Raw genomic sequence first — 19,192 nt, 5'->3', positions numbered from 1 at the left:
TTTAAATAGCAGGGTTTTATGCTTACATCTAAAGTGGTTAGGGTTTTGAACAAATTTTGAATTGTTCGGAAATGCAGAAGAACACGATAATCAAACTGATACAAATTAAAGGCTAAAGACAAGCAATTGACGGAAGCAATTGAAAGAATAATAGGTTGATATTGCTCGGAATAGCAGCAGTATCAGAGATGGCTACAACAAGCAGTCATCAGGCCATGGAAGTCTTTAAGAAGTTACCACCGCTCCTGTCCCGATTTTTCAAACAATACCCACCTAGACCAGTTAAAGAATATGCGTCAAAGCCAACACTTACAAATGCATTGGATAGAAATCCATTTATGGTTGCGACTCATCCAATCACGAAGAAAGTGCATGAACCAAAAATTTCTTTGAGAAAGCAGAGTGATTTGTATAAGCTTGCAGTGGAATATGGGTTAGAAAAGACGTTACCTCCAATGACAAAGAAATTTGGCTCGGTGAAGCATGCCACAAAGAGAAAGATGAGAGGTGTTGTTCGACCAAAATTAAAGAAGCACGAGCGGACAGCAGAAGAGCGGTAAGTACAGTGGTTTGATGTTATCCGATTAGACCTGCTAATTGTGTTGTAGTGCTGCCAAACGGTTGCAGGGTATTAATGCTGCGGATGAAATTATTGTGAAGAAGAAGGGCGTAAGTGCATTGCATACGACTTTTTGTGAAATGGTTACTAATACTTTTACAGAGAAAATATGCTCGCAAATTGGAGAAGCGGAGCCTACCTCCCAAGAACTTATTTTAGACTGCAATGGTGTGAAAATGCATTTGGTAGTATGTGTATTCTACAATGGCTGGCTGTTGTAGACGTGCTTTTGTATAAGATCAAGGCATCACTCGGGCAAGGTTTGTACATAAGAGATGCTCAAGTATAATGAAGGAAATTGAACCCTACAAAGAATTTTAAATTACGACTTGGTCGGCGTACCAATGATGCGTGCATTCGCGCCAAAAAGCGCATAACCATGTCAAGAGGATGTGTACCTCTCTGACGCAAGACTGTGCCACAGGGAATGAATGGAACTTAGGACATCCTATGAACCGCTCATTTTACATATCCGTCTTGTGACTACAGAACGTACATGATGTTGCCACTAGATTGCCTTGCCATAACAATCAATGCACCTTTGTTTCTAAACTCGTGATTTTGTACATCGTCAATGTACGAGCAAGCACCAATTTGGTACTGTGCGTGATTATATTTCGTAATTGAGCTTTGAAATTACTTAATTGATGCTTCTTTTTGGCTCATAAAGTGCTACTTCTTTTTCACGATGCATACACCTTGGTGGTTGCACTTATCTTAGTATGAACAAGAACGACAGCGCGACAGTTTCGCAAATTACATTTTGCGCGTTGTTAAGCTAACACAGCAGATTACAATGTAAACTTTAACGCCTATATAAAAATTAACCTTTTTAGATCAATAAACTAGGCATATTTAGTCAATTATTCTCCAATGACTCCAAGGCTGGGCTCTCTTGCTGTGTGAAATGTGTTCGGTGAAATATACAAGCCTCGTGCGGCTCTGCATTAGAGCACGGATTACAAGTATCCGTGGCTGGTCAGGCAAATCTAGCCACTTACGATCAAGGTAATTCCCGGCCAGCGTGCGCGGCTGAAGTGGATAATCGAGTGGCTTGCATAATCGTAACCACCAAGGTCCTTTTTCTCCCGCCGCAATCGCATACTACTGGACTGTAATTCGAGGTTCTACCGGTTCGGGCCCTTAACGACTGTCACAGCTTTTCCTTTCAACCACAAAGGTACTCGAGATTCTGAAGGCTTATAATCCGGTATATATGTCCATCTTAATTTCTTTATTCACTGCATTTTTGTCATTATCAGCCTCTCATTCATATAATAATTACCAATCTCACAATGCTATCACTGGCTCAAGAACTGCTGCCATATTTCGCGGAGAATCTTCTCATTAAACGTCAAGATGATGGGTCTGCAACTCCAGCATGCGCAAGCGACAATGATTATAACGGTCGAATTGGTCTTCGAGTTTCTTCTATATTCGTCATTATGTTGACCAGTACATTAGGTACGATATCGGCCAAAGCTTTTTAAGTAGTTCATTCTAACTCCTGTCAGGCGCTCTCTTTCCTGTTCTCACTAAACAGTCCCGCATCAACATCCCAGAAAATTTCTATTTTGTTGCAAAATTCTTCGGTTCTGGTGTTATTGTAGCGACGGCATTTATTCATGTATGTTAATGTCGCGGATTGGTTACGCTCAATATTGACTGTTCATATAGCTTCTCTCTCCTGCTTCTGATGCTCTGGGCGACGAATGCCTTGGTGGAACTTGGGCTACTTATCCTTGGTCATTTGCAATTTGTTTGATATCCATTTTCTTACTTTTTTTTATTGAAATTGTCACGTTTCGATATGCAACTTTTGGATCCATGACCCAAGATGGACACATTCACAGTCCTGGGCACTCACATAATATTGACGAAGAGCACTTCTCTCATGCCATGGACCATATTGATACAGATAGAGGTATCGACCATCCAGATGCACTTAGACTGGACGATAAAGCCGTTACAACAGATGCTGCAGATCTTGAAAAGGGTACTGCTTTGTCTGAATCATTGGCCGCTCAGGTTGCGGCAATTTTCATTCTCGAGTTTGGTATTATTTTCCATTCGATTTTCGTTGGCCTGTCGCTTGCGATTGCTGGAGAAGAATTTGTGACTTTGTACATTGTGCTAGTGTTCCACCAAGGGTTTGAAGGTCTGGGTCTTGGAACTCGACTCGCGTCTACCCCGTTTGCGAAGGACAAACGTTGGGTTCCAATAGTCATGGCAATTGGATTTGGGTTGTCAACTCCTATCGCCATTGCAATTGGCTTAGGTGTTCGTAACTCGTATAGTGATGCTTCACGCAGTGCATTAATTGCTAATGGCATATTCGACTCTATCTCTGCCGGTATTCTGATCTATACCGGTCTCGTCGAGCTGATGGCGCATGAATTTTTATTTTCTCATGACATGACGCAAGAGTCGTTTAAACACGTGTGTATGGCTTTTGTCATTATGTGTGCAGGAGCTGGTCTTATGGCACTGCTCGGACGTTGGGCATGATTAAAGTACTGCAAAAAAAGTTTGGTTTTAACTTATGTTTTTACATCGACTATCGCCCCGTTTGAAATCGGAGTTTATTCGGAGTTGCTTGATATATATTGTACAATTTAAAGATATAATAGATTTTCTGTTTACATTCAAAGATGTTGCTGATAATTAACAATCAGAAACACCAAAACGTTACGCTTTACTTCTCGGTCGTCGTCAGCCATTCCGTTACTTAAGAGCTTGATCTGGCGACGAAGGACAGATTCAATCGACAGGGTCATTTTGTTCAGTAGGCTTGTGATCTACGTAAATAAGTGCTATTTATAACAATCCAAACCTCACTCAGTTCTTCAGTTATGAGAGCGAAATTTATCAGGTTTCGTTCTAATGACTATTATGCTCTTCTCATATTTTGTCAATTTTATCGTGCGGCTCAATGGATGTGTGGTTCTGTTTGTGAATCTTTGTTTATAACCGTCTCCACTTTCTCGCCTTTCTCGCCAATAAACACAATCTTGTTTACCGCAATAGGCTCGTCCTCGTCCTCTCCTTCCAACAGAATGACAACCGAGTTTACACGCTGGAATCGGACGTACCGCAGCCGAATCGCGGACCACCCCTGCTCGTCTGGTTCGTCGATTGCGGCTTCGTGCACGGCCGGTGTCGAGACGGCATCATCAAACGACAAGATAGACGGTACGTTCGTCCAGATCTTAATCTTTGACGCCCGCTGCTTTACCTCGACATCTTCGTCCTTATCCACCAGTGGGGACTGAATCAGCACGGTGTGGATCTTGGTCGAGTTCATGAACGGGACGTAGAACAGCAGCTGTGCGTCGGCGTCGGACTCGATGTTTGGTGTTGTAGCAACAGAAGAATAGCTGTCTTTAGCGAGCACACCGCGTACGCCAGTCACGAGATCTGCTGGCGACTTTGGCGCGATTGCGTTTAGTGCTTCCAGTGATCTTAGCTCAATAATGTCGTTGATAGGCTGAAACCCCCGAGGAATCATTGACAAATACGTTGCCGGTTTTGATTCGGACCCTGATCCCGGTGCAGTAGTCTCACTCGCGCTCGCCGCCGCGTCAGACTCGGTCAATTGTGAATTCTGTCTAAGCATACTTATACGTGATCTCGGATCTATTCCTTGTACTCGTCCAATTTTCCCGGCCTTACTTGAAAACAAAAACTTAAGACTACAAAAATGTCAATATAGAAATTTACCAACCAGTGCAAATACTAACATTGCAAGCGTGACTGTAAATCTTGAGTGCGATTTTGTGTATGCTTAGTAGGTACCACAAACTATAGAGCATGATGGAAATGACGCGTTGAATTATATCACGCGGCTCTAAACGCATAGTAGCTTGGATTTTATGCAGTAACAATGCCATTTATCTCAACTACGTTACGTCTTCACGTCAACATCATGCGAAGTAGTGTATATATCAATGTACAACCGCAAGCACTTGTAGCTCACACTAATCAAACAGCCAACTCAATTCAACATCAAGTTGTATGCCAGACCTTGAGGGCACAAGTCTCTGCCTTATCCTAAAATTAAATCAAGCAATAAAAATCACAGCTCACATGCCCTTTCTATCAAGGCACTGCAAGATTCTGCCTCTAAACAAACCCGAATACTGAAACTAACAAAGAAAAAACAACCTTTGTGATATAATAAATCCGAATAAAATTATAACTGAAAAACCAGATATCCTGACACCTTGCGACCCGTCCGTATACTGCATTGCTGCAAAAATCAAGTTATGTAGGTAAAGAGCGTATGAATGGCGAAACCCAAATATAAAAACAAAAATCAGATACGGCAATCAATAAAGTCGTATTAGATAATTTAAAGGAATGTAAATGAATCACACAAGTGCTGACGTGCGCGCAGCAGATGCGGCAATGGGAGTGTGCGAATGAGTACTACTTGTGCTCATCTCTATCTTCTTCTTCAATGCAACAAGACGGGTGCGGATACCACCAATATCTAAAAAAGTCAGCTCACCTTCCCAGACTTCAAAAACCGTTACATACATCCTTCGACGGTTCTCTTGTCACTTTCGTCAACAGGTTCGCCAGTACCATCCTGATCAAGAATTGACTGCAACATCCAAAGAGCGGTCTCATATGCAGTCTCACAGCCGTGAAGATCGTCGCCGACGAGCTCATTAATTGCCGCAGCGCGAGACATCTCCAGAGCGCGATCATATATTAATTTCTCGGCCGTGACATCGCTAGTTGCTTCAAACGCATGAGAAATACCCTTTCCTGTAGGGTCGGCCAACTTCAACCGAACATACTCTGCCTTCTCTAGCGATTCATTAAACTGCTCCCGGACCCATTGAACAGCATTATTCAGTCGACTTGATGCTCCGATATTTCCGTTCTCGGCCCACCAAGTTGCTGCAAGGTCCATTGATTTAGCCAGCAATGACAAGGACTTCACAAACAGCACAAGAGCCTCTTCTGACAACGAAACAACAGCATCCGGAGTAAGTTCCGACGACAGCGTGATCTCGCTAGAAGGAGTCGATGGTAAAAGCTGTGAAAACTTTACCTGGGCAAATTGGTAAACCACATTCGACTTTCTTGCCAAATCCTCAACTTGCGAGATAATATTCAGCTCTCTCTCGTCGATATGATGGCTTTCATTGGGAGGAGTCGATCCTCGACTAGATTTTCCATAAGAAAAAGGGGGTGAACCAGAACTCGGAGACGAGTCAGTCTTGCCAAACAAACGAGCGCTGGCCATCGATAATGCCTTACCCAGAGTAGAGCCTGGAGATGTTGCATAGCTAAACCGTCGCTCGTAAGAATGGGAATATCCTCGTGTTCTGGGGTTAGTTGGTGCTCGAGACGTAGATGACAAACGCCGCTGCAATGCAGCATTGTTGATCATTTTAGGAGAATTTGCAAGTTCATCAGCGAGTGCATTCACTTCAACTGTTCGCTTCTCAACAACGACGTATTCTCTTTCAAACATAACATCATCCTCTGGCCTTGCAGGATTTATGGCAACAGGACCAGAACTGAGTCCTGATGAGCGACGACTAAGAACTGGCTGCAGAGGGTGAAGGTCGTTGGAGCTCGCTCCTTGTTGAACCATTACAGACGAAACTGGCGACGAAGAATCTTCAAGTTTATCGGATTTCTCCAAAGGGACTTTTTGTTGCTCGTGTGTAGGCAACACAGTACGCTGATGGGAAGCAAAACTTGACATCTGAGGCCGTGCTGTCGTCGGAACTTGAGTTTGACTGGGAAGTCGAGCAGGACTTGGTTGAGCTGACCTCACTACTGTCACACCAGTATTCACAGTGGCCGGAGCAGATGGAGTAGCAGTTGGTATTGCAGCAGAATGCGGGCGCGAAGAAATCGAATGCGAAGCCGGCGGTGTCGCGTTGTTCGGCAAGTATTCTGCGATGAACTTATCTTGCTCCATAGCATCCAAACCACTAACAATATCCTCAACCTCTTGAATTTCACCACGCACAACTTCATCGTCAAAAAATTCTCTGAAACCCATACGTTCCACAGGGTTGCGGCGCAGCAGACCACGGATTAGTGTCTTCATTTCTTCTGAGATTGGTACCTCTTCCGAAAACTTGATACGATCATCGCTTTTTTCAATCTTTCGCAAAAGCTCGACATGGTTGTTGGCACGGAACGGCGCTTTACCCATAGTCATCTCGTACAGAACTGTGCCAACAGACCATAAGTCTGCCTTCGCGTCGTACTTTTCGTATCGTAAAATTTCCGGAGCCATGTACAAAGGTGAGCCACAAAGCGTTTCGGCCATACTGGTGCTAGGAAGTATACGGGCGAATCCAAAATCCGCGAGCTTCAAAACAGGCAAACCCCATCGACCAGCATAGCCTAGCTCAATAGCCTCCTGTTCTGTACGAGGCGGGGGACATAAAAGAAGGTTCTGTGGTTTGACATCACGATGAATCAAGTTAAGATCACGCAAAAACAATAAAGCACTAGCTAGTTGTTTCAGGAAATGCCGTACGACAACTTCGTTCAAACCACCGTGAGGTGGATTTGGAAATTTTTCAACCATAGAGACGACAAGCGGGATGTTTACAAGCTTGTCCCTCTTCTTGATAAAATAACTGAGATCGCCTAGTGAACAGTACTCCATAACCAGATGGATGTATGATGACGAATGTTGACAGTCGATAAGAGCAACAATATGAGGATGTGAAAGTGTTTTCAAGATCTTGATTTCAGATTCAAGATTTTCCAGCAACTTTTTGTTTAGTTTTGCACGAACAACGGACTTGATGGCGACTGCAGTCTGGGTTCTCTAAGAATTATGTTAGTGATGATCCAGCACCATCGGAATATATGAGTCAGTCATACCATATGAACACCCTTATAAACATTAGCAAAACTACCACGTCCGATTTCGTTGCCGATACGATATTGGCCTATAGAGTAATCCATAGGCGGTGCCCCAGGGGGGTTATTTGATGAATGCCGCTGCTCAAGTGAAATTTTGCCGATTTAGTATGGGATGTAGTATTACATCCGGTAATTGATACTGCAGAACTGATGTCTGTGTAGCTCACATACCCTAATATATAAACCCTACAATTAGTGATGAGTAGTTGGGTGCCCTGTGTGATTATGTCAGCCACGCTCATCGCCTGCAGTGATTTGTCCCAATCCGGAACATCCGTTGATCGGTCGCTTTGAACACTGTTATTGTTATTATTACTATTATTATTATCATTAGCAGCTGCTAAGTGTTTGATTATACTATAAGTTTTATAAAATCATACGTATGTCTATGCGTGATCCCGCCGTTCGTTTCCAATATAGGGGGAATAACAGTAGTTGGGAGTTTAAAGGGTTAGGTCAATTCAGAGCATCCCCTGAATCTTGTTGCTGTACTCGGTTGGTGAGGAATGGCTCGTCAGTTGACTGAGAGAACTAAAAAAGGCGCCAAACGATCAACATTCTGACGCTGATCACAGAGAGACCAGAGAAGCTACATGACGGTCGAGCCAACGCCCATAACAGTTTTTACTGGCTTTCTTGGTAAATGAAGTCAATAAAATATAAAATATCTGTACTAACTAAACAGGTGCCGGAAAGACCTCTTTAATTCTCTGTATGGGACTATAAAATTCATTATTGATTCGATATTAACTTGCTCAGCTCTACTAAAGCAACTTCCTCCAAAGTACAAAATTGCGATTTTGAAAAATGAATATGGAGACGTCAAGAGTACGTTGGTGTGATTGCTGTGTACTGTTTTTGCTAACCGGTAAAAAGTTGACTCTGCTTTGGCTACTGAGACAAATGGCAATCTCGCTGGTGTTACCGAAATGTTAAATGGGTGTCTTTGTTGTGTTTTGACCGGTCAAATGCGTGCTGCAGTTGTCGAAATTCAAGAGAAGTATCATCCTGATCGGATTCTAATTGAAACTTCCGGAAGTGCATTCCCAGCTGCCATTTCAATTCAACTCAGAGAGCTCTCCAAGGAGTTTGGTATCGGATCCTCAGGTCCTGGTATTAGGCTAGACGGTGTTGTCAATGTCATTGATGTTGAAAACTTTGATGGGTATGCAGACACTTCAAAGACAGCATCTCTACAAGCTCAATTCACAGATCTGATTGTGTTTAACAAATGGGAAGATGTGCCTGGACGGCAATTTGAAACCGTTTGGGATAAAGTGAACGATTTGAACACAGACACACCAAAGATCAAGAGTAATCGAGGAACAATTCCATGGGAGGCGATTCTCGGCATGGACTCGAAACTTAGCCTTGACTTACTTCATCAGAAAGAGCATTATCATGATCATAGCCATAATCACGCTCATGATGATAGTCACACGTCAGAGATTGAGACTCTGACTGTTAGATTTCCGAAGACTCTTCTTGATGGATCAGAGCTTGCTGCATTTTTCAGGTACTTGACGGTAGCGCCTAAGGATGAGATTTATCGAATGAAATTTATCATCCGGTTGCCTGCATCAAAACTGCCTCTATTTGAGCTGGGATCCGACGAGGTGCAAACGTACATTTTAAATTGGGCTTTTGGTCGATACGATTTTACTCCGATATCAAACGAGACAGCGCAGGCGCTACTTGATGATTCGCTGGCCGGGGTCGGGACTGTCATGGTCGGAAGAGGTGATGGACGCATGTTTAGAAAGAGATTTAGCAAAGGCATAGTGGGAATTGCCGAAGTAGAACTTTCATAGAGAACTAGATGTCATAAGGAAAAGGTCTTAACAATAAACTATTTTGATCCATAATAATTTCCTACTGCTTAGTCCACTGTTGTTAACATGGAGCTGTTAGTACCTAGTCATGGTGCGCAGTTCGCAAAACCTTATCTCTCGGCTAACAAAATTCTGATTTCGGTAAGTTACCTACAACAGCACGCCGGTTGCGAAAATAAATACAGAAATTAGTAGATCAAAATATCTAATATTCTGGCTTCTAAACGACGCTATATGTAATGTAAAATAATGATTACTTGTCATGTAAGAATTCTAACCAACATTTCAAAGCTCGTAATTAAACAACTGATTGCTCCCAGCATGAAGCATTTCCAAAATCCGACTTGAACAGCCTGCGTCAATCAAACTATTTAAGACAGCAATACACAATGGGATTAATCTGGCAGACAATTACTGAAGTATATCCACCTAGCCCGACATTTATTGAAAAAGATCTACCAGATTTAAACGGTAAGGTGAGCGTTCATTCAGTAAGTTTACAGACAAAATAGTATTAATCAATTCGTAGACCTATCTCATTACAGGAGCAACTGCCGGAATTGGCCTCGAACTGTTAAGAATTCTATTTTGGAAAAATGCAACTGTTTATGTTGCAGCACGAAACAAGGAGCTGTTCCAGACAGTGTCAGAAAGTATTATGGAACAGCCAGCTGTAGGCTGCAAAGCACCATCTTTAGGTCGCATGGAACTTGTCTTGATGGATCTTGCTGACCTGACTACAATTAAACCTGCAGTCGAAGAACTGCTGTCAAAGACCACAAAATTGGACTCGGTCTGGTACAATGCTGGCGTAATGATGCCTCCGGAAGGTTCGAAAACAGTTCAGGTATGGTGTAATGACATTTTCAACTTACTTGAGTAAACGATTACTGACCGAGTAAGGACTATGAACTACAATGGGGTGTGAATGTTGTTGGACACTTTGTATTAAACAAATACCTCATGCCGACAGTCATCGAGTCTGCCAAAACTGCACCTACAGACTCTGTCCGGGTCGTCTGGGTTGCGTCGGACGCAAACAACTTTGCGCCTTCTCCGGACGGAATTAATTGGGACGATGTAAACTTTGAGAAAATGGAATCGTCACCATTTATACGCTACGCACAGAGCAAAGCTGCCGATATCATGCTCGGACACGAAATGGCAAAGATAATCAAGGACACTGGTGTTCTTAGTCTAGTACGGTAGATACCGCCGTACTTATACAATGGCTAATGAATTTAGGCCCTAAATCCCGGTCACTTGAAATCAAATTTATTCCGCAGTATGCCTGCATGGAGACAGACATTATCCGTAAGATACCTATTGCTGCTTCTCAATTGTCATCGGTTAACAAGCACAGTCCGTATTCTCATTCGACCCAAGACTTGGTGCGCTCACAGAACTTTTTGTAGGATTTTCCCCTACTATAAGTTCGGCCAACAATGGCGGTTATTTTGTTCCGTGGGGTAGATTTGGTGTTCCCAGAGGGAGCATCACAGAAGGATTAGAAAAAAAAGACACAGGCAAGAGACTATGGAACATGTTAGAACTTGAAACTCAAATGTACTGATACTTGAGTTTACACTTTACGATTCGTTGTTATTATTTTGGCACCCTAGGATGTATTGTTTGAAAGTGAACAGAAAGACTAATTTACAATACATTAGGATTAACAAGCTTTTTATGTACATTTTCCAACGCTATCCATGCAGTTACTAAAAGTCAGATCTAGACTGTATGCTCATCTGGGTTCAAAATAGACCCTAATTTTGCGATTAACATTCGTCACACCAGGCCCGTCGCTGCTGCTCTGATCTTGGCGATCTTGACTGATCTCCTGTTCGGTCATCTTGACACTACACCATCGTGTCGCGACTTTACAGCCACTATCCGACGGCTGACTCCAGGCCACTTGATCTCTGGAGATTTCAAGGCCGTAGACTAAACTATGACACGCCGCGTTCAACATAGCAGCTGCGACACCCATCCTCCTAAACGAGTGGGCGGTGTAAATACGCGACACTCCCATGAGCACATTAAAATTTTCCTGTGATGCAAGTATTCGACCCGTGTCAGCCGACATAAAATATCCCCTTGCTGCACGCTCGACCAAACACAGCCCAATAATGGCATTACCAGATCCAACTAGGTTCTCGTCATTTCGCCTCTTTGATATACATACAAACACTGCTGTCTGTCTTGACATTAACTTAGCCACATTCTCGTTTGGCGCTGAAAGTTCGGCATTGCAAATTGTCAGCATCGTCTCAATTGCTTGCTTGATTGGACGGAGCGAGACATTGCCATGTAGTTCTCGCAAGCCAAACTTATAGATGAAAGCAATTTGACCACCTTCAAGTCGAAAGCGGCCAACTGAACTCCACTGCAATAAAACACTAACATTCACCCCACTGAAAGCTCTCGCGTGGAACTTGTTGTGCATACGCAGGTCACCAGGGGACAATGTGTCGTAAGACATTCCGCATTTAGCACACGTTGTACGCTGAGGCCGCTTTGACAGCGCCAAATGTGCCTGAACTTTACCAATCAGCTTCTCAGACCTCAATGACAACTGTGGTTTGACTTTCGTCACGCGATTTGGCGACTGTGGTCGCAGTGGAGGTGATGATGGAGGCGCTGGCACGCGAGCAATAGTATCCATATGATCTGACGACGAAGACGAAGGATCAAACGAAGTGTTTAACAGATATGTACGCCTACGACCAGAATACGTAGATCTTGGAGGTAACGGCATTTTATGGAGTGTGAGAGTTGGCCACGGCGGAGAAACAAACATAAACAAATTGGACGCGTTTTGTACACAAACTCAAATCACGCGTATGGAACAAAACCCTTAAATATATTACAGTAACTGCATCAAATTTTCACCAAGCTTGCAAGGACACATTATACCCAAGATGGTTGCAAAGAAGGAAAAATCCGTTGCAGTTACGGTAGACGAAGCCGAGGCAAAGGTGCTGGCTTATATGATTACACAAAATAGGCCATACGCTGCAACAGATGTATTTCAGAATCTTCATGGCTCGGTCCCACGTCCTGCTATTAATCGCGCTCTGGCATCACTAGAAACTAGTGGACAACTAGAAGCCAAAACATTTGGCAAACAAGTCATATATGTCGCAAGGCAAAAGAAAGATCAGAGTGAAAGTGCAGATAGCTCACAGGTGTCCGGGTTAGCACCAAATAAGTCTGTTGAGGAACTAGAGCAAGAATTGGCCGACTTAACCGCGGAGAACGAAACACTGAACAAACACACCGCTCGACTAAAAGCCGGTTGAATGTATGCTTTATTATGTTGGTATCAGTGCTGATGTGGCAGAGCTTGTTGAAGTGCAGAAGACGCCAACCACAGCGGACCTACAAAAATTAGTGTCTGATTTGGATGAGCAAGTGCGATGCACCATTGTTGCGACAGGAGTCTCATTGATTGACGCGAACAGATTGAAACGGTATCAAAGAAACTTGATTTTTTGACTGCGAACGCATCAGGCGGTTCCGGAATAGAGATCCTGTCTGCAGCAGCTGCCACTAAAATGCGGAAAGATCTATCGAATATGCTCACTCAATGGACCAAACGGCGCAAAATGGTTATTTTGAGCGTCATTGGAAGTACTTTATTGACTAATTGGTTTATACAGTTTAACGAGATTTGGGCTGCTATTCGTGAGAATGTGCCTAATGCGAAGGAACTATGGGTCTGAGTATTACAACAGCTACAACCATTGGGATGCTAACAGAGCAGGACGAATTGGGATTAGAGGACGATACCGAGAAAGTTGAAGACGTCCGTCGACGGTCACAAATTACCTGAAGCTTCTACTGGACTGATCTTGTCATGTTTATAAATAGCTTTAGTTGCATTTCAATCGATTTGCTGTGACATTTCGGGACATTGCTTACATAAGACTCGGAGTTGGGAGACATGCGCCGCACATACTTTTTGCCCTTACCCAGAGCATGACAGCGCACTGTCCAACAACCGCTATAACAAAGATGTATTAAGGTTCAGAAAAAAGCATTAATTAAGCTTTGTGGAGCTATAAATATAAACCTTAAAATTATCTCATTTTAACAGGTCTCTCTCTGTAAGTTCCGCGTTCTTGTATAGAGTCAGTCTATGCACGCGCCGTCGCTGCTCCGCGCTTCTTTACTTTCAGCCGATTTCCGTTTCCACTCTGTTCAAAGTTGTCGTTTCTCTCGTCAATCTCATTTCAAATTGATTCTTGTGATAAGCAAAAAACATAAACAGAAACTCACGAATAGAACGTGATTTCGAAAAGATTAAATTTTTCACAGTCTACTGTGCAATCTCCTTCAGTAAAGCGGTGTATCAGTCAGTCTCCGCCACTTAATCCACGCTCTCCATCTTACACAATCTCAACTTCACGATGCTCGGCGCACAATGTACACAAGGATCTACACAGTCTACATTTATTGAAGCAAGTAGAAGTCCTCCTAGCAAAAGTATGTTGTTGTTCCAATTGTTTCCGTTAAGAGATCATTTCAGTTCTAGTTTCGCTGTAGTTGACTAATAATTCTAGATCTATCCCATGTTCCTTGTAAATTCTTTCGTCAGGGGGCTTGTCAGGCCGGTAACACGTGTCCTTTTTCACATTCAATAGATTCTCAACTTGAACAGGCGCCTTGTAAATATTTTCAGAAGGTATGTCCTAGTCGGGTGTCACTGAAGATAAGATGACTTTTGTCTTGTGCTTACACAATAAAGGGAAACTGCAAGTTTGGTGCCAAATGCGCTTTAGCACACATTTTGCCGGATGGACGGCGAGTGAATCACAGGTCCTTGCCTCAGAACTACGGGCCTCTTCAGTTAGGTGCTAGAAACGTGCCACCCGATTTAAGCTCAAACAATCCTTCTGCGTTGGCACGCTCTCTCAATGCTCAACACAATAATCGACAGCACAATCCACAACCACCACTGCAGCAACCATCGTTAGATCCACCTGAGTTTGGATTCGAATATGGCGTTTCACCACCTCCGGATTCATATATGTCACCTTCGTCCACACGTACCCTGGGACCGTTGGATGTACCTCTACCAGCATCACTTGAGTCTAATGGAATATCGTTTCTAGCAAGACACGGTCCTATTGCTGCTTCGGTACCCGCGAAGTTTGGAGCGGCGGACATCTCACCTCCTCAGTCGGTGCCACAGCAATCTGGTAACGACATAAGCTCGTTATCGTCCTCTCAAGCGTTACGTACTTTGTACCTATCAGCATTTGGCGTTGATTCTGAACAAGCTATATCTTCGTCTTACAAGAGTGGCGTCACTAAAAGTCGTAATGGCTTTATGTCTCTCGGTACCGATGAGCCAATCTCCTCCTCGTCGTCATCTCCCCCTTTGTCAAATACGGGCCCAACATCAATGTCATCGACTCCTGCTCCTACGATGCACTCCTCACATCGTATGCCAATCAATCAAAATCATTCATTTGGGGTCGCCCCACCGTCAAATTCCAGCACAGGATTTCCTGGTCGGCGTCATGTCTCGTCATCATTTCCGGCCAGATCTTCGATTTGGCGCGGCAGTACTAGTTTGAATCATGACGATGAAGACTTATTTTCAGGAGCAAACGGTAGCTATCATAATGTATCTGACTTTGTGTTTACAGAAGAAGGTCCAGGTTTAAGTCGCTCATTTGCTTACGAGGAAGACTTTGTGCCTTCTTCATTAAATGAGCTTCTGACGCCTCAAGAGCGCCACCGTCGAGGATCACAATCTTCTAATTCTGGCCGACTTGGTAACACGTCAGGCACTATTGGTGAGGGAGTGATATCATCCTCTCCACGCGGCAACTCGAACATGGGTGAGAGTCCGCGATTTGGTCAGCTGTTTCATGGTCACCATAGCGGAGCAAGTAACAGTGCAGCAAGTAATGTTGCGACCGTGATTGGGTCGCCTCTTCGTTACTCTTCTTTGGGTGCTATGCCTAATGGATCGTTTGGACAGGAGGGGTTTGTGTCCACGACTACTGCGAATACTGCTATCTCGACGATGTCGTCGTCGCCAATTACTGGAGGCCGAAAGTTCTCTGCACAGACTGTTCATAGAACCCCAAGTGGGCGTCGTGTGACTTCTTCTTCTTTAGTTATTGAGGAGGACGACGAGGAAGATTCGTCACGTAACCGCCGTGGCCAATTGAAGTCATCTGAGGATGAAGAAGAGGACGAGACACAGTTTATTATGGATGAAGAACAGCTAGAACTAAATGGTACACAGAGAGATTTAATTAATAGAAGCGCGGATCTTGACAGCTCTATCGATGGCATGGATGCTACATTGCGAGGCCTAGTTCTTTCTCGATAATGGTCATCAAAATCAAGTGTTTATAATAGACATGTACATGTATTCTTTATATTTGTTGTTTTTGTGGTTTTTTTTTTTTTTGGTTTTAATAGCTGCTAGTATTTCTGGTTGTGTACCTTTGCGCCGGTGGGGAAAATGGAGCCAAAAAGATTTGCTACTGGATTGCTGAACGTTCATATTGTTTATTGGGAGTAATTCAACATTTGGGTATTGCTCTACTCTGGTTTTTGTATTCAATTGGAAAAGTATAAGGGTACCTTATTATTTTGTTTGCTTTTATTTGTTCTACCTCCGTCCAGCTAACGGTTGGGAAAGTTAGATCAGTAACGTAATCTGTTACTTTAGTTGATCTTCATCCTTTCATTCAGTGTCTATACTGTGTATCGTAACGGAGATGTGATGAAGTAAAGAACAGGTTTTCTGACATTCGGGTCCGCTGTGCTTTTTTTTTTCACACGATAATTCAAAATTTTATCGGAACATCAAGAACATGTGAAATTTAAATCAGCACAGATGTAGTTTTTCTAGTCATTCTCAGAACGTGAAAGTTTTCCGGTGTGACAGGTTGAAAACGTCCCGTATATAAAGTTTAGAGGTGACCACGGTCCCTTACTTCGAATATCAATATTGTCACCTCTAATTGTATCGTATGCTCTTGTCCGTGACTGTTCATTTTGTTTCAATTACTTAAATTAATTTTGTATTTTATGTCATATATTGGTGATCTTTACTAGTCAGCTTATACAAACGTCGGAATAGATGTGTAGTAGTGTACATAAATAACACAGGAGCAAGCAAATAGTAAAGTTTAGGCGTTAGAATATAATTGAGTTTCGAGCCCCTGGCTGGGTGATAAATACATTGTTACTTCGTCAGTAAATTGTACGGCGTACGATTTTGTCTAATAGCGTAATTGAGGAAGCATAGCCTGATTTTGACTAGGACTCCACCAAGACAAAGACATAATGTAAACATAAGTAATATATAAACAAAAATTCATTGGTTTTGTCCACATAAAGTGAATATTTCTAACCTTTGGTGGATTTTATCGGGAGCCCCCTGCATGGCAGTAGCACAAGCTTAAATAAAGCTGGTACAGAAACACCGAGATATAGCCCTAAGCCTAGGTGCTACATACGCTTGGCCGACCGCGTGTTCGTTACCAGAATACTATAAAGGGCTCTACTATAGACGCCAGACTCTGAGTCGCTCCCCTCGCTGGAACGAGTGACCACCTAATATGCCCCGTGCATGCGACTGGGAAATTCTGGTTTGAATGGAAAAGCACCTGTTTAAAAGACGGGTATACCTTAATTCAAGTCTTGTTCGTAGACATTAAGTTCAGTCGGCAAACGTTAAGTGATCTCACCTTGCACCAGCCATCTTAGCTACCCGAACTTTGGTTACCGTGGTCACAGTTTTCTCCCTTCAGACACCTCTCTCTCTCTTTTATACACTTCCTTTCGCACTTCTGCATGACCTTATAGCTATAGATTGTATGTGCCGCGGTACTTGAATCATGGATCAAACGCAAAGTATACACCCTGCTTCTCAGATACAATTTAGTCTACCTCCGTCATCATCACCAGACCATGTGGAACAGTATACCAGTAAGTGTCACTACGAACAAGGGTATCATGCCTCAACTACTGCAATGAACCATATGCTACCGAAGGCAACGACCAATGGCGGACCACCTGCGAAGCAGCGCAAGATATCCAAGTCTGCCAAACGCAAGGGGATTATTGCTATAGTGCCTCCTTCGTCGGCTTCAACATCTATGGCTGGCGCTCCTCCTCAGACTCCTCCTCCTTCGGCATCTAAGAAGAATCGTAACCGCGACGGAGCTTCTGCTCGCGAGCCAGCTACACCTGGACCCGCATCACGCCAGTCCACTGGAACCAAGACAGTCCCAAATGCATTTGTGACTCCACAGTCTGCCCAATCGAAAAGCCAAAACGATTTCCATTCTGCACATGGAACTTGGCCCTCTTCTTCTCCTGCCCGTGGACTAGAAGACAATGCGCTTGGAATTTCCGTGTTTTCTTCTCAACAAGCGCATGATGTTGATCCCACTTTGATCTACCCAGACAGCTACCATGGACGAGACGCTCACCCTACAAAGCAGTATAACAGTTACACGACACTGTTCAGGTCACCTATACAGTATCCTCCTTATCTTGGTAAGCGGTCATTGAGTGATTTCGTTCCATTGTCTAGTACTTCAAAGTGCGGTTCCAATGATATGAAGAGCTTTCCCCTGGCTAGATCTTCCGGTGCTGAACCGCCTTCTACTCCAGTTTCTGCTTCAATTTGCTTTGAGATCTCCGAGGCAGGACAAGCTGTCGTTCGACAGTCTTCTCCTGTCACACCTGGCTCTCGCCAGAGAATGTTGTCATCGTCCACCTCTGTCTCTCTCAGTACATTATCTTCATCATCCGGATCTCTATCACCGAACTCCGACTTGGCAGCAGAGATCGATTCAGATATTTCTGAAGCGGAGACCGAAATATATAATGACACTTTGCAGCCAAATCAGCACAGTGATGCGCGAATTGCGATGGCTAAGGCCATCCGGAGACAACAAATACAACTGCGCCAGGAATATGAGCGTCGACTTGGGCAACTGTCAAAAGAAAAGCATACCGAAGAACGGAGGTTACAACGTCGGCTGAAAAAATTAAAACGCCATGCCAGCCATAATGACGCAATCACTGGACACGAACAGAGTAGAAGTGAGTCCACCGAGTTGCGTCGCTCAGTTTCTAAGCCTGTTACATTACCACTCAACCAATTTCACTATGGACCCCCTAGCCAGGATGATCATTTTTCCGGGTTCCATGGCCGACGAGCGGATATGGAAAACGCTCAGTCGGCATATCAAATGAATTTGATCCATCAACCGCATGAAATGGATCAACGACAATTACAACAGCATTATCAGTACCAGCAGCAGCATCAGCATCAGCAGCATCAAGGTATGCTAGAAAATCACGTTCCAGGACACTTTCATGTTGAACGTGTTGAGGCTGAACATGTGACAGACCACATGCCAAACTATTTAATGAAAAGAAAGCGCGACCAGCCCGCGGAAAATCAATACCAACAACAGCAACGTGAAGTCGAAGAGGACGAGGGAGTAACCAGATGTCTTTGTGGAACTACCGAATGGCTCGGCGAGCCTATGATTCAGTGGTAAGTAACAAGCACCAAATCTTCACCGTGCTGTTCTAATTCAATTTAGTGATTCTTGCGCATGCTGGCTCCATATGGGATGCGTTCGTCTTGATCCAAGAACCCGTATAATCGGTGCTTGGTACTGCCCAATCTGTAGCAATACCGTCTCTGGCTTTAGCAATGAGCTTCGGGTATAATATAATATGAAATTGTATGTGGCGGACATGATAATTTGCAAAGGTTTTATTAGTTTATGTAAATAGTGTGTTGTGTGAGAATATGTGTTGTGTGATTAGGTATCTT

The 19,192-nt window shown here is 43.6% G+C and overlaps 10 protein-coding genes across 10 annotated transcripts; 7 read left to right on the top strand and 3 right to left on the bottom strand.

The window, feature by feature from the left end:
* Positions 1 to 188: 188 nt before the first annotated feature.
* V1512DRAFT_253649 (mitochondrial 54S ribosomal protein mL59) lies at positions 189 to 778 on the top strand (the record flags this gene model as incomplete). Its single annotated transcript, XM_066914752.1, has 3 exons — positions 189 to 556; positions 609 to 669; positions 722 to 778. The coding sequence occupies 3 exons, from the start codon at positions 189 to 191 to the stop codon at positions 776 to 778; spliced, it is 486 nt and encodes a 161-aa protein (XP_066771238.1).
* A 1,136-nt stretch (positions 779 to 1,914) lies between these two features.
* Positions 1,915 to 3,127, top strand: V1512DRAFT_248164 (Zinc/iron permease; the record flags this gene model as incomplete). Its single annotated transcript, XM_066914530.1, has 3 exons — positions 1,915 to 2,083; positions 2,134 to 2,246; positions 2,297 to 3,127. 3 exons carry the CDS (start codon positions 1,915 to 1,917, stop codon positions 3,125 to 3,127), a joined length of 1,113 nt encoding a protein of 370 aa, XP_066771237.1.
* Positions 3,128 to 3,194: 67 nt separating this feature from the next.
* On the bottom strand, positions 3,195 to 4,411 carry V1512DRAFT_263774 (PITH domain-containing protein). Its single transcript, XM_066916559.1, has 2 exons — positions 4,360 to 4,411; positions 3,195 to 4,311 (listed from the first exon to the last, which is right to left on the bottom strand). The coding sequence occupies exon 2, from the start codon at positions 4,233 to 4,235 to the stop codon at positions 3,549 to 3,551; it is 687 nt and encodes a 228-aa protein (XP_066771236.1). The 5' UTR covers positions 4,236 to 4,311; positions 4,360 to 4,411; the 3' UTR covers positions 3,195 to 3,548.
* Positions 4,412 to 4,989: 578 nt separating this feature from the next.
* On the bottom strand, positions 4,990 to 7,897 carry V1512DRAFT_291625 (kinase-like domain-containing protein; the record flags this gene model as incomplete). The annotated part of the gene is made up of 3 exons (XM_066918259.1): positions 7,487 to 7,897; positions 5,159 to 7,430; positions 4,990 to 5,138 (listed from the first exon to the last, which is right to left on the bottom strand). The coding sequence occupies exons 1-3, from the start codon at positions 7,568 to 7,570 to the stop codon at positions 4,990 to 4,992; spliced, it is 2,505 nt and encodes an 834-aa protein (XP_066771235.1). The 5' UTR covers positions 7,571 to 7,897.
* V1512DRAFT_263771 (CobW/HypB/UreG, nucleotide-binding domain-containing protein) lies at positions 7,771 to 9,393 on the top strand. Its single transcript, XM_066916558.1, has 4 exons — positions 7,771 to 8,167; positions 8,214 to 8,240; positions 8,288 to 8,356; positions 8,405 to 9,393. Exons 1-4 carry the CDS (start codon positions 8,122 to 8,124, stop codon positions 9,337 to 9,339), a joined length of 1,077 nt encoding a protein of 358 aa, XP_066771234.1. The 5' UTR covers positions 7,771 to 8,121; the 3' UTR covers positions 9,340 to 9,393.
* Positions 9,394 to 9,488: 95 nt separating this feature from the next.
* V1512DRAFT_263765 (uncharacterized protein) lies at positions 9,489 to 11,040 on the top strand. Its single transcript, XM_066916557.1, has 6 exons — positions 9,489 to 9,601; positions 9,652 to 9,836; positions 9,890 to 10,207; positions 10,264 to 10,560; positions 10,606 to 10,674; positions 10,724 to 11,040. Exons 2-6 carry the CDS (start codon positions 9,750 to 9,752, stop codon positions 10,931 to 10,933), a joined length of 981 nt encoding a protein of 326 aa, XP_066771233.1. The 5' UTR covers positions 9,489 to 9,601; positions 9,652 to 9,749; the 3' UTR covers positions 10,934 to 11,040.
* On the bottom strand, positions 10,966 to 12,146 carry V1512DRAFT_263764 (ESCO1/2 acetyl-transferase-domain-containing protein). Its single transcript, XM_066916556.1, has one exon. The coding sequence runs from the start codon at positions 12,116 to 12,118 to the stop codon at positions 11,105 to 11,107; it is 1,014 nt and encodes a 337-aa protein (XP_066771232.1). The 5' UTR covers positions 12,119 to 12,146; the 3' UTR covers positions 10,966 to 11,104.
* Positions 12,147 to 12,262: 116 nt separating this feature from the next.
* V1512DRAFT_239649 (Tat binding protein 1-interacting protein-domain-containing protein) lies at positions 12,263 to 13,456 on the top strand. Its single transcript, XM_066914208.1, has 5 exons — positions 12,263 to 12,657; positions 12,704 to 12,774; positions 12,825 to 12,971; positions 13,023 to 13,079; positions 13,127 to 13,456. Exons 1-5 carry the CDS (start codon positions 12,282 to 12,284, stop codon positions 13,193 to 13,195), a joined length of 720 nt encoding a protein of 239 aa, XP_066771231.1. The 5' UTR covers positions 12,263 to 12,281; the 3' UTR covers positions 13,196 to 13,456.
* A 316-nt stretch (positions 13,457 to 13,772) lies between these two features.
* V1512DRAFT_208720 (uncharacterized protein) lies at positions 13,773 to 15,712 on the top strand (the record flags this gene model as incomplete). The annotated part of the gene is made up of 3 exons (XM_066913447.1): positions 13,773 to 13,848; positions 13,926 to 14,047; positions 14,111 to 15,712. The coding sequence occupies 3 exons, from the start codon at positions 13,773 to 13,775 to the stop codon at positions 15,710 to 15,712; spliced, it is 1,800 nt and encodes a 599-aa protein (XP_066771230.1).
* A 1,519-nt stretch (positions 15,713 to 17,231) lies between these two features.
* V1512DRAFT_271466 (uncharacterized protein) lies at positions 17,232 to 19,086 on the top strand (the record flags this gene model as incomplete). Its single annotated transcript, XM_066917646.1, has 3 exons — positions 17,232 to 18,690; positions 18,757 to 18,907; positions 18,957 to 19,086. 3 exons carry the CDS (start codon positions 17,232 to 17,234, stop codon positions 19,084 to 19,086), a joined length of 1,740 nt encoding a protein of 579 aa, XP_066771229.1.
* Between the last annotated feature and the right edge of the window lie 106 nt (positions 19,087 to 19,192).

The sequence above is a fragment of the Lipomyces arxii genome, assembly GCF_038497795.1.
Source record: "Lipomyces arxii strain Phaff 12-163 unplaced genomic scaffold V1512scaffold_9, whole genome shotgun sequence".
NCBI lineage: Eukaryota > Fungi > Ascomycota > Lipomycetes > Lipomycetales > Lipomycetaceae > Lipomyces > Lipomyces arxii.
This window is presented reverse-complemented; position numbering and strand designations above follow the sequence as displayed.

What these genes read in the sequence shown, in the direction of transcription:
- V1512DRAFT_263765 (XM_066916557.1), top strand. Translation starts at nt 9,750, where the DNA reads ATGGGATTAATCTGGCAGACAATTACTGAAGTATATCCACCTAGCCCG. An exon ending in TACCAGATTTAAACGGTAAG is followed by an intron (nt 9,837 to 9,889) that starts GTGAGCGTTCAT and finishes ATCAATTCGTAG; the next exon opens with ACCTATCTCATTACAGGAGC. An exon ending in AAGGTTCGAAAACAGTTCAG is followed by an intron (nt 10,208 to 10,263) that starts GTATGGTGTAAT and finishes TGACCGAGTAAG; the next exon opens with GACTATGAACTACAATGGGG.
- V1512DRAFT_263764 (XM_066916556.1), bottom strand. Translation starts at nt 12,118, where the DNA reads ATGCCGTTACCTCCAAGATCTACGTATTCTGGTCGTAGGCGTACATAT.
- V1512DRAFT_239649 (XM_066914208.1), top strand. Translation starts at nt 12,282, where the DNA reads ATGGTTGCAAAGAAGGAAAAATCCGTTGCAGTTACGGTAGACGAAGCC. An exon ending in GGACCAAACGGCGCAAAATG is followed by an intron (nt 12,972 to 13,022) that starts GTTATTTTGAGC and finishes TGGTTTATACAG; the next exon opens with TTTAACGAGATTTGGGCTGC. An exon ending in CTAATGCGAAGGAACTATGG is followed by an intron (nt 13,080 to 13,126) that starts GTCTGAGTATTA and finishes CTAACAGAGCAG; the next exon opens with GACGAATTGGGATTAGAGGA.
- V1512DRAFT_263771 (XM_066916558.1), top strand. Translation starts at nt 8,122, where the DNA reads ATGACGGTCGAGCCAACGCCCATAACAGTTTTTACTGGCTTTCTTG. An exon ending in AGTTTTTACTGGCTTTCTTG is followed by an intron (nt 8,168 to 8,213) that starts GTAAATGAAGTC and finishes CTAACTAAACAG; the next exon opens with GTGCCGGAAAGACCTCTTTA. An exon ending in AAAGACCTCTTTAATTCTCT is followed by an intron (nt 8,241 to 8,287) that starts GTATGGGACTAT and finishes TAACTTGCTCAG; the next exon opens with CTCTACTAAAGCAACTTCCT.
- V1512DRAFT_263774 (XM_066916559.1), bottom strand. Translation starts at nt 4,235, where the DNA reads ATGCTTAGACAGAATTCACAATTGACCGAGTCTGACGCGGCGGCGAGC.